The 12,050-nt window shown below is 39.6% G+C and overlaps 1 protein-coding gene across 1 annotated transcript; it reads left to right on the top strand.

The window, feature by feature from the left end:
- Positions 1–6,880: 6,880 nt before the first annotated feature.
- On the top strand, positions 6,881–11,667 carry vamp5 (vesicle-associated membrane protein 5). Its single transcript, XM_080894736.1, has 3 exons — positions 6,881–7,149; positions 9,447–9,590; positions 10,873–11,667. The coding sequence occupies exons 1-3, from the start codon at positions 7,141–7,143 to the stop codon at positions 11,032–11,034; spliced, it is 315 nt and encodes a 104-aa protein (XP_080750862.1). The 5' UTR covers positions 6,881–7,140; the 3' UTR covers positions 11,035–11,667.
- The last annotated feature ends 383 nt before the right edge of the window (positions 11,668–12,050 follow it).

The following is a 12,050-nucleotide window of genomic DNA, read 5'->3' as shown; positions in this document are numbered from 1 at the left end:
TTGTAACAGGCTGGACTCTGATGTTGACTTAATAGTTTCTCAACTGAGCCTGTCTTTCCGTTCACTGTGAAAGTGCTGTTTTGCCCACATGTGGTTAGTAAAGCAATATAGTTATCCCCATGGCAAAAGACCTAATTAAGCTTTGCGACAACAGCTCTGGAACACAAAGCTCATTTGTTACTAATGGGAAATCAGCCCCGACTGTCATGTGAATGTGACTCTGCCATCTATGCATGAACCTCAGGCAGTAATGTGAAGGGAGGGTGGTCAGTATCCTGAATGCAACCTTTGTATTTGTGAAGCTTTTTCCCCACAGCAAGCCTTTTGTTGGCCTGGTCTGTGTCACCAAAAACTGTGACCCACCATAATGTTTAATACGTAGACGGTGCTGATGAGATACACAGTGATAATTATACTGTCATACAGATGATGTGCTAGTAAAAAGAATTTATGATGAGTGCAGCCTCATGTTGTTTATGTTTAATATTTAAATATCTTTATAGTACTATTTTTATGTAATACACTCTATCGTAGTGTCATAGTACTTCATAGTGCTGAAGTAGATGATACTTTTACTGCACTACAGTACACAACACCACACAAGAACATACTGTATGGTTTGGTAAAATATAGTATATTGTGAAACTGCACAATATACTACTGTAAATTTTAAAAATCTATCATTGTGCTGTAAGACTACTCTCACATAAAACACTGCCTGAAACAATTACATGAAAATTAAACACAACAATATCATCATACAGACAGCTGAAACTGAAAGCGAAAGTATAACACAGTGATGGAGGAGTGGAGAGGCAAATTTCGTGGTACTAACTCTTAAATAGTACTGTAATATTAGTAATAGTTATTATTATTATTATTATTATTATTATTATTATTATTATTATTATTATAGAGATAATAATAGTAGTATTTATTGCTAATAAAGTAATAGAGTTTTAAGTTTGTCAACTCCAAACCACTGATTTTAACACAGGAGATTCTTTTTTCACACATTTATCTTCACTCACAGTGTAAACAGAAACTGTGACAGGACCAGATTGTTTGCTGTATTTTTTCCCGATTAACTGTATTTACATTTGTCACTCATTAAACCTTTGTTGACGGAAAACAAGGCCCCAGGTGCTCATATATTCCATTCATGCCCATTCCAGTTGTTAATGATTACCTAATGTTATTGTATTTTTGTCATTACAGACCATCAAATACTGCTGTTTAAACCCAGCTACCTCCGCTCAGGGAAACAAGGAAGTAGCCCTGGGAGGTACGCGGAGCAGTTCTCATCTTACAACCAAATTATCTCATTTGAACCAAAACCACATGTTTTCCTAAACATAATTAAATACTTTTGGAGCCAAACCTAAACCTAACAGCTGCCAAAAATAACAGAGAACAAGAAGTGAGAACGAACATAACCTGCAAGTGAAACAGAAGAAAGCGCAGGTGTGAACAGGCCTGTGGTTCTACTCACACACTCAAGCTAGGCGAGCTAAGCTAAGCAAGCTAAGCTAAAAGCTAAGCAAGCTAAGGTTCAGTCAAACATCACTTGATCATTTATGAATCATGGAACTAATACGTGTTTCCAAAATCTTCCAAGGATTAAAAGAAATTTATTCGCTTTCTTAGTTCCTTTTTCACTGTTAAGCCATTTGACCGCATACATGTGTGGAAGTTTGATGATGCAAATAAAATTGCGCTTATGCCAAAATCACATGATGAAGAAAATTTACCCCTTTCATGTTTTGCACGCATGGAAGGCCTTACTTCCCATTTCTGATATTTCTTTACTTTCCTCTAATTTTCACACCCTCACGGGACACGAATAGAATGTATGTAGCATGTATCTTTATTGTTATTATGCGGTGCAGAAAAATTTGGTTTGTATCTCCACAGATTTTAATAAGATTAAGTTAAACACACACACACGCACATACACACATATACTATGCAGATATGATTGCAAATATGTAAATTATAATGTGTATTTTTTTTCCATCAAAGCTAATGGAACACTGCAAATTAATATGGTCTGCTGGTCTCAGGCAGGGGTCTCATGCTTGTTGAATCAAACGCTGTGGGAAAGAATTCTAATTGCTCACCGAGTGACACAGCTAAGCAACAATAGAGCAGTGTTGTCTGCTCATCAGCTCCCTATCATATGCGTGTCACACAGACATACACGGAAGCAGTCTTGGTTAAAAACCTGTTTGATGACCGACTTCTTCAGAAAAAAGAGAGGCTTTAGTCTCTGAGTGATCCAACACATATCATAACAAAAACCTAGTGTGTATCTACATCACATTTATGCTGAAAGACATGTGCCATTGTTTAGTTTAAAAAAAAAAAAACATAAATTACAAGAAACAATTCCACTGCAGGAAGCAGCAAAAAGTACCACAAAGAATGGCCTTCTTAATATGGCACAGACTTATCCCTGTGGGGATATGACATGGATATTACACATATTTCACATGAGGAGGACGTTTTAAACGCTTTCAGGGCCCACAAGAAGGCAACACCCTTAAGCGACCCAATGTCACAGAGTTCTGCAACAAAAGGGCTGTGCGTCTTATCACATCACAACACGTTTGACAAGTTCAGACAGGAAGAGCCACACACTGCCAGGCTCTCACTGAATACAGCAGCATATTAGTTTGTTTATCAAGCAGTCCTTCACAGTTTAACACAGCACAAAAGATATAAAGGAGATAAACAGTACTGCTGCGTTCAGGTGCCTCTGGTGATTTTCCAAACCTTTGCTTGTTCTCTGTGTTTTCCTGAGCGAAACTTAGTTTTGCATACAGTGTTCCTGTCAATAACGCCATCTACCCACCATGTAACTATTGGAACTATCACTGAACCAGAAGGAGTGAACTGCCTATTTATTTTTGTACAGTTTTTCCTCTTGTGCTTTGGTGAGTTAGGGAAACCACGTCTTTTTTTCTTCTTTTTACATTTTGTTTCACATAGGGTTAGGTAACACTTCCTCTTACTGGTTGGTTTTGTTTTTAGCTTTGCCTATGCCTTCAGTTTTGGGTACTGACCTTTTGACCAAGAGTCACTGCTCTTGCTCTTGACGAAGGCGGTCGCACTTTTCTCCTCTCCTCCCCTCCCTTAGTTTCCCTGCTTAGCCTCTTATGTCCTTGTCTAGTCTCATGTTTTTTGTATTACTTTTCCCTGGAACACTCTCTCACAGTCTGTTCTCTAAAACCTAAAAGAGGAATTATGGATTTGATCAACTGGTCCCTAAATGCAATTGACACCCCTTTCTCAACGAGAAGTTTGGGCTTGGGTGAGCCTGAGTGCTGAAGATATCTACCTATTCGGAACCATGGTAACAGGGTTCTTTCTGATCGGAGCTGGCTTGGCCCTGACTTATCAAAGATTTAAGAAAGCAGAACCGGCTGTTCAAACCCCCACAAGGCTGCCCGCTGGGATTGAAATGATGAGACAAGGCGTGAGTTTCTCAAAATGGGCTCATTGAGTGCAGCACGGATAAGATCTTGGAGAACGCACGGCTGCCGTGAATACTCAGAATAAGATCTCTGAGTGCAGACTGGATTACATCTCGGAGGGGCTCGCTCGGAATAACATCTCTGAGCGCAAATTGGATTACATCTTGGGGAGGCTCACTGTGGTCGTGAGTTCTCAGAATCGGCTCTTTGAGCACAAGAATGACAACATCACAGAGTGCAAGTTTGATAACATCATGGAGAAGCTCACGGCTCTCCAACGGGAGATTGAGAGACCAGTGTTGGACTGTTAGAACAGCTTTGAAATTCATATGAGCTGTTCGCACTAAAGTAAAAAGCACCATCACTTCATGCGGATACCCTTTCGGCGCCAGCTGCGGTCGCAAGGCTGGAGCCGAACAAAAACACCCTGATAACGACTGTGTTTAGTCTGTTCCTTCCCATTCCATGCAAGACCACCTGGGTTGGCTGGAAGACTGTTTACTTAGCCTGGCAGGGCGAAGGACACTGTCTCAGCTGAACTCTGGACACGCACACACATACATATATACTGATATGCACACACTTATCCCCCCTCCCTTTCCAAACGCCTTCGATGCTTGTTCCCTCCTGGGAACACGGCGGGTCTGAGCCCGCGCTGGAATGGTAGCGCTGGGCAGGATGGCTGCTGTGTTTGCTTCGGATTACTCCTCACCCCCCACCCGACCCTGTGGCTTGTCATGTGTTCCATAATGTTGTGCTGTGGACATTTATGTGCTTTTTTGTGCAGAGGAGTTTTTTTGTTTCCTGCTGTCCTCCCAGGAGCCCAGCATGAGTAGAGGTCTCTTTTTTCCTCTTGTACTTTCCCATTGTAGTGTATATTTCAGTGTTTTTTTTTTCTGTAACACTACCGATCTCCGACCTGTATCCCTATGTGATGTCTATGATGTGTGTGTAAGGTCGGGGGGGGGGTCCTATTTCACTGCAGGGCAACCTGCACATGGCGAATAAAGCCTTGATTGATTGATAGATTGATTGATTGAGTAGTAACAAACCACACCTTTAATTGTGACTGGCAGCTGGACCTGGCTGCAGCTGTTCCATTTCCCTACCTCTGGACCTGGGTATTACAGAAATCTTCACTTATTCTCATTCATATATAGTCCTTCTTCGTGATTTCTTCCAGCTTGATTAGACTCTCAGTTCCAGACACACTGAAGACTGACAACATAAACATCTACCGTGTTTCTTTGTGGGTAACACTGTTCTTTGAACACCTCTCCCTTCTTTCTCCAAACATAAGCAGCGACTTTGTGGCCAAGGAGCTCTAGTTCCATCTTATCTGACCAAATCACGCACTTCCAGTATACATAATCTGTCTCCTGGTTGTCCTTAACATGTTTTAGTCTGACTTGAAGGTGTTTCTTTGGCAGAAGTGGAGTTTTTCTTGGTCTGCACCCTCAAAGTCCATTACTGTGCAGGGCTGATTGTTTCTTTGAGACTACAAGTCCTGACTTGGCTACATCATTTATAAGTATCTTGGCAGTTGTTCTAGTGTCTTTTTGTTTGTTTGTTTTTTTCGGCTTTTTCCCAGAGTCTTTGAAATCTTTCTCTTTTTTCTCAACTCTATTTATTTTATTTTTGGCATGATGCTTTCTCTTTTCTGCACCATAACACTGCGACAAATTCCTTGGTCGTATACAAATCCGGCAATAAAAGTGATTCTGATTCAAGAAATCATCACTGAAGTTTTTATGCTGTATGTTAATTTGAAGATAACCCTCAGTTTTAACTCGATTTTACAAGCTTTAACTATTACAAAGCTAAAGCACATCATCATGGTTTGTGTTGTGGTATAAAACACTTTTGTCATTTTTTATTTTTTTAAATAATTCTGTTATTGCGTGCAGATAGAAATAACTTATGCTCTCTGAAGAAAACTACTATGTTTAGAAATGCTATGTTGGAAATCCACATTAAAAAGAATGCCGTTTTTATACTTTTTATAAGATAGGTTGACATGAAGTAAAAGTTATGTTGTGCCAAACATGTCATATGCATATTTCTCAGGTCACATGGGGGTTCACAATACTACAAATTCATAAAAAATACGCAAAACAGGCTCCTCCACAGCTCTACATCAAATTTCATATCTGGCTTACACAAACATATAATTTATTGTTTTGTTTTGTTTTTTGTTTTTTTGTTGATGAGTGAGTACAGGGGTGGGATTTAATAAGTTTTCTTCGTCCCACTCCTTTTTCAGGCAATTTTTGTTTTTTGTTTTGTGCATTTTATGTTCAATATAGGTATTTGTTGTGCCTGGAAATGAACAAATAAATGAATGAATGAAATGCTTTAGAAATGAAACAAAGCTTAAACAAAGCTTAGAGACATATATCTAAACACTGAAACATTTCAGTGTGTGCTTAGCCATTTCATGTAAAACTGACATTCGTAGATCATCTATAACAAACAAGAGAACCCACTTCCTGCATCTCCACAGTCACATACACCCATTTCCTGTGTCTGAATAGTTTCATCCAAACGACAAAGCCATCGTTATCTGTGCTAATGAAGTTATGAATGTGCACATGCAAACCAAATCTGGATATACAGAGCCCCTGTCAAGGTAAAGGTAACATAAGCTCTGGATATAGATATAAAGCACAATAAGACACAATAAACACGGGAAAGGTTTTTGGTCATCTATCCATCTATAGTCTTAACCGCTTCAGGGTCCACTTCAGGGTCGCGGGCTCTAACGCAGATGCCACTGGGTGGGGTACACCCATCTATCAGACAGATGGAGAGATATCAGACAGATGATGAGTTATCAGCCAGTTTAGAATCCCTAATTAACCAAACATACATGTCTTTGAACTGTAGGGAAAAGCCGGAGTAAACTTACAACTCCACGCAAGGAAGCCCGAGCCGGACAGCGGTTCTTGCCTCTTACTATGAGGCAAGCAGCGCTAACCACTGTTTCACCACTAACAGTAAATCCCACGAGCTGCGTGGGTGTGAATTGGTACAAATGCAGCACAGAAATGCCGAATATTCCCCAGATTTTACTGATACTTAAGCACGTAAAATTAATTTAATGCAGCTGTCATGGTTTGAATATAAATCGTTATTTGCAATGCATTCATAGGTTTAGTAATATATGTATTTAAAACATTTATACTTATATAGATGAGTATAACGGATATTAAGTGTAAAAATGAATAAACAAAAACAAAATAAGTAAAATCTCTTGTCTAAACTATAAACTACTAGGTGCATACTTTACACAGTTGCATAGACTGTGGTACAGCGCGGGGGAAATCCGGGAGTTTTTCACCACCGTTTTGCATTTGACGTTGTACGTAACATGATTTTTCATAAACACGAGGTTTCCGGGAATACCTCGAACGCCTCACAGCCAAAGCGCAAACAAGTTGTGAAGCCACAGGAGAGAGAAGTGAAAGTGAGTAAGGTGAGCTCGAGCGCAGAAAAGAGGATACGGATAAAAGAAAACAGAGAAATATCTCTCTGTCTTAATTTGTGACATTAGTCCGGATAGAGCAGCGGAGCCTGGGTGTTCCTCTTACTGCAAAGTCGAGTCGACTCTCCCCTTTTAAATGCGGACTCTGTGACAGTTTCGACGCAAACAGCACGAGACAACATGGACTCGGTAAGTGCATACCTGCCTCCTCTGAGCTAAAGGACATTTAAATGGCTTTCACAAAAAACACGAGATGAATGAGAGATAAAGTTTGTTAGAGCTGCCGTTTTCTTTCTGTCTTTTGTATTTTCTTTACTTTTAAGAACGCCTAAAGCACGCTGTGACCATTTATAGTCTGTTATGGTACTAATGAACAGGCAGGTCAACCTTCAGTTCTCTTAGCTTAGCTTAGCTTTTTACAACCCAAACTAACGTACTCATCCAGAGACTCGGTACAGCGAGATAACATGACGTCTGTGAAGGTTCTCAGTTAGAGATAACATGACGTTAATTCATACATTAACAATGTGAAGGTGAAGAGAGGCTAACCCATTTTCAGTCAAGAGAAGCACCAGGTCATGTGTGAAATGAGATAGATGTAAACTAAATGGAATGAATTTATTTATTATATTTCTTCTCTTTTCATTTTTAAACCTGCTCATTTAACACATCCTGCTTTAAGAGTAAACATCTAAGATTATAACAATTTATGGACCAGCAGAACACTTAAAACAGTGCCATGATACAACATACTGAGCATGTTATAACATGATGTGGCTTACTGGGATAATATCAGGTACCTGAATGCGGGCAGGCAGGAGGGAGGGAGTGAGGGAAGGAAGGAAGGAAGCAAGGAGGGGAACTGGAATGGGCAGCATTTCCTGTGTCAAGACACCGCCATCTGAATTTTAAACATACACCATTGTTCAGCTGCTATTTGCTATGCCCAGGATGAGATAAGCCCAGCATAAATCAGTTGTCACCATTGCTGGGTGAGATGCAAGTTTCTTAGCCAGGTCCAATGAAAAGCAGACCGCAGTATGGGAGGGCTACGAAAGCCTTTAGAGAAACAGACAGCTGAGCGTGAAGTGAATCAAGGTGCTGAGGCATATTTGTTTTGCTCTGTCTGTCAGTTTCCTGTTCCTGTCAGTATCTGAGATGTCGGTTTCCTCTCACGCCCCAGAGGACGAAGGTGAAGGAGAGAGCTGTCAGGATACCAATGGCCCTTTGGTCAAACTATCCTTGAAAGTAGTTCAAGGATAATTTGACTTGACAAATATCCTTGAAAATCATCCCTCTTGTTGTTGTTCTGCTCATTTGCTGTCTAATAAACAGCTGGTACCAGTCTGAGTGGCAACACGTTTTCTTTTTAATAGTTTTAACATGTCAGAATGTGTTTGCTTTACTGTGTAAGTTAGTTTGTTCTGTGAGTTGCTTCCAGAAATATATTTGTAGCTATACAGTTTAACAATTAACATATCCCTGCTTAAGCACGCTTGAAAAGCAGGTGACGGGTGGAGAAGAGTGCTGCTGTGTTTATAAAACAAGATGCCAGTCTGACCTGTATCAGGCAGCCTAGATCTTGTTGGTGCTGGTTGCCATTTTTTTTATTTGGCAGCTTAATGTTTGATTCGATTTCTTTTCAAAAGTTGTTTACAAAAAAACGACACCAATAAAAGTAATATAGTAATAGAATTAGAAGTAACTAAACATCCAGTGTTGCTACTTGTTCTGTTTAAAAAAGAATTTCCACAAAAGCCCACTGAAACGTCTCAGCTCCATTAAAGGAGACCTGTTATTATTTTTCTTACTTTCTCTCATATATACAGTTACAATGGTAGAGGCTCTTAATTAACTTAAGCAGAGACATTATAAGATAAGTGACTTCTGCAACAGCAAGGTAGAAGTATAGTTTTAAACTCTTAAACTCTCGATCTAATTTATTTAACCTTAATTGAACCAGATGCTTGAGATTAAAATTGTGTATTGGTGGCAGATGAGGGGCTGCACAAAGACACTAAATTAGGATTATTTTTGACCATGAATGATATGAAGCTCTACTCTAATAGAGTCAAAGAATGAAAATATACCCTTGGTAATGGGCATAACAGGTCTCCTTAAATTTGATAGCACATATTTGAAAGTGACGCACAACAGGAACAAAAACTGGAGTCATCCAAATTAGAAATCCAATCTTGTGACTTTCTTCTTTTTTTTAAATTTGATTTTAGTTGTGACATAATGATGTGCGCTGACCTGCATTTTTTGGCTACACAGATGACTTCCACAGTCACTGTGGGCATGCTCACTGAGATCCTCTGTTTATCCAAAAACACAAAGAGCGCCTCACAGTTTGTGTGTCAACTGACATCTGTCATTATGTCACCGTGAGAAAGTTTAAATAATGTGAGCACATAATTCCTGTGAGGGTCCTAGGAGGTTGGGTTGGTTTAGTTTTAATCAAACTGTGTGTTTTGATTGGACAGGAGAACGGGAAGAGCCACCTGCAGAAGACCCAGGAGGAAGTGGAGGAGGTGAAAGTCATCATGCTGCAAAACATGAACAAAGCTGAAGAAAGATCTGGCAAACTCAATGAGCTTGAAGACAGGGCTAATCTGCTGCTGGAAGAGGTACACTGTCCAAGTGGAAAAGCATCATCTCTTAGCACAGCTCTATTTTGCCTACATGTTCCTTGTAAAAGTCTTTGGCTTTTATTTTGAAGGTGAATAACTGGGGCAAATGGCACACAGATCCCCTCTCCACAAGCACCTTTGGATTAATACTAAGACATGTCACATTGATGTCTATAAATATGCTTTAGGTGGAGCTGGAGAGGAAAGCAAATGTGCGATTTACATCCTGATTCTGTTTTATGGTGCTATATTTAGAAAGGTATTTCCTATTGTTTCTTAAGATGAATGAAACAAGCTGGTCTCCCTGGGTATGAATATCCTTCCAGGGGTCAACAGCGAGGTTGCATCATTCCCACATTGCCCCATTGGCTGCGTTACATGACACTGGTGAGGAGCCAGGGGGAGAACTAAAAAAGCAGACAGGCAAATTGAAGTTCAAGAAGCAAACTGAGCTACTTTTGAATATCGTAGACTGTGAAAAAAACAAGGTTCGGTTCCTATGTGTTTCAAAGAAAATGCATAGATTCTTACAGAGGATCTCACCGATACAAAAAAGGAACAGGCTTACCCCAGACAGAAGTAAGCAAGTTTGACAAAACTGGGATCAGCTAAATCAAAAACATTAAAACTCTTCAGTCCAGAGCTTTCATTTACACAGCTTTGCTCACTGACATTACTACCACCCTACTCAGCACCAGATCATTTGCATTGCACTCAGACCACAACACAGGAAAAAGAATCTGCCAAAAGGTGACACCTGGAGGCAACTTTAAATCGTGGGTTATAATGTAGTTAATGTAATCTATCCAGTTCAATAGAACTATTAGAATAAAAACACCCCGAAAAATCATTTATCCCACTTCATGTATGCCTGTCTGATGAAAAAATATGATCAAACTGAACCAGAAATATGTGGGCCCTAAAGAGAAAACAAGATGAAAGAAGCTAAAAAATCAAAAGCTGAGACATAAAGCAAATCTCTGTGGATTTAACATTAACAGGTTTGAATAAGAAAGCACTGATTGCTGCAGTTATATCGAAATCTCCATTTTTCTTGTACTTTCCTGTTTAATGAAAAACACGCTGACCTTCAGTCTGTGACTCGTTTGACCTAAAGATACAAGGACTTCCTCTGGATTTGTTTACGTGATAAGTTTACTTGGAAGTGGCATGAGCGTGTCAGTTCTGGGTTTTATCTTTGTGATCACAGCTATTAGACATTTAGAAATGTAATTATACAAGAACAAAATCTTAAACCTTTTAATTTTGTTTTTCGCAGAGTAAAAAGTTTGAAAAGACATCCACCCAGGTGAAGACACAGAAAAGATGGGCGAACAAGAAGATGAAAGTGGTGCTTATTGCAGTTGCGGTGGTAGCAGGACTCATCATTCTGAGTCTTATAATCGTTGCTATTGTTCAAAGCACCAAAGGAAGTGACTAAAGGTAAAGCACCTGGGAAGAGGAGAGGAACTGTAACTGTGGAACTCCAGCATCTTGCCTGAACTGTTCTCTATGACATATTTATGGAGGATAATTCCTGTTCTTCACTCTACTGCACGCCTTAAGTTGATATGGTACCGTGGGTTGCTCAGCTGCTTTTTCTCTCTCCTTTTTAAAAGACTCCCTTCTTTAAAAGGTGATGTTTTCAAAACACTGAACAGCCCACACCAAGAGATTATAGGTGGATTTAAAGTCTTATAAGTTCACTGGATGAATATCAACAGAATGAAACTGGTCCACTGTCCTCCCAGTGAAATCTCACTGCCATGAATATTTATTCAAATGGTATCTACATACTAAGTAGATACCATTTGTGTTTTGCCCCCTTTCTTTTTTTTAAGGAAAACTGCAAGTATTTTTAATCAAATATCACCAGGCTCCTGCTGCGGTGCCCATTCATCTCTCAGAGATGATCAAGAGATGAAAGAAAACAGAACAGATGCCAAACTTTTATAAATATGTATCCGCCTCAGATAGCTCCACGTGGGAAAGGAGAAATAAATGTCTAAATGTGATAAGTTTAGGTGTAAAACTTACTGTCCTCACAATCATTAAAATGTTTTTGTGTTTGTTATTTTTGAGTGGTTTATTTTAGTGTCAGGTTGCTCTTCTTTTCTTTGCTCAGATACAATCTCCAGATTTCTTCTTCATGTTGCACTTACAAACAGAATGTAAGGTCTCCACGTGCCATGTCAGTATGTCATGTGACCAGCACATGTGGATGGAGAACAGATTCACTCCTTGACCGTCTCATGTTTGGAGTCGTATTGTTAATAATTTGAAAGTCTGAGTTTGGAGCCCTCAATAACGGGAAAGACAGTTTCTGTTTATCTGTAGTCAGAACGAAGAGTATTAGAGAAAGCAGTGACCCCTGGTGACTGATGTTTTCATTTTAGATAAACATGCTAGGTAGAGGCCAAAAACCTCTGTGGAACCATAATATTTATATGTGTGTGG

The sequence above is a fragment of the Rhamphochromis sp. 'chilingali' genome (assembly GCF_963969265.1).
Source record: "Rhamphochromis sp. 'chilingali' genome assembly, chromosome: 10".
NCBI classification, from domain to species: Eukaryota; Metazoa; Chordata; class Actinopteri; order Cichliformes; family Cichlidae; genus Rhamphochromis; species Rhamphochromis sp. 'chilingali'.
Note: the sequence above shows the minus strand (reverse complement) of the source record. Positions and strands in the feature narration are given on the sequence as shown.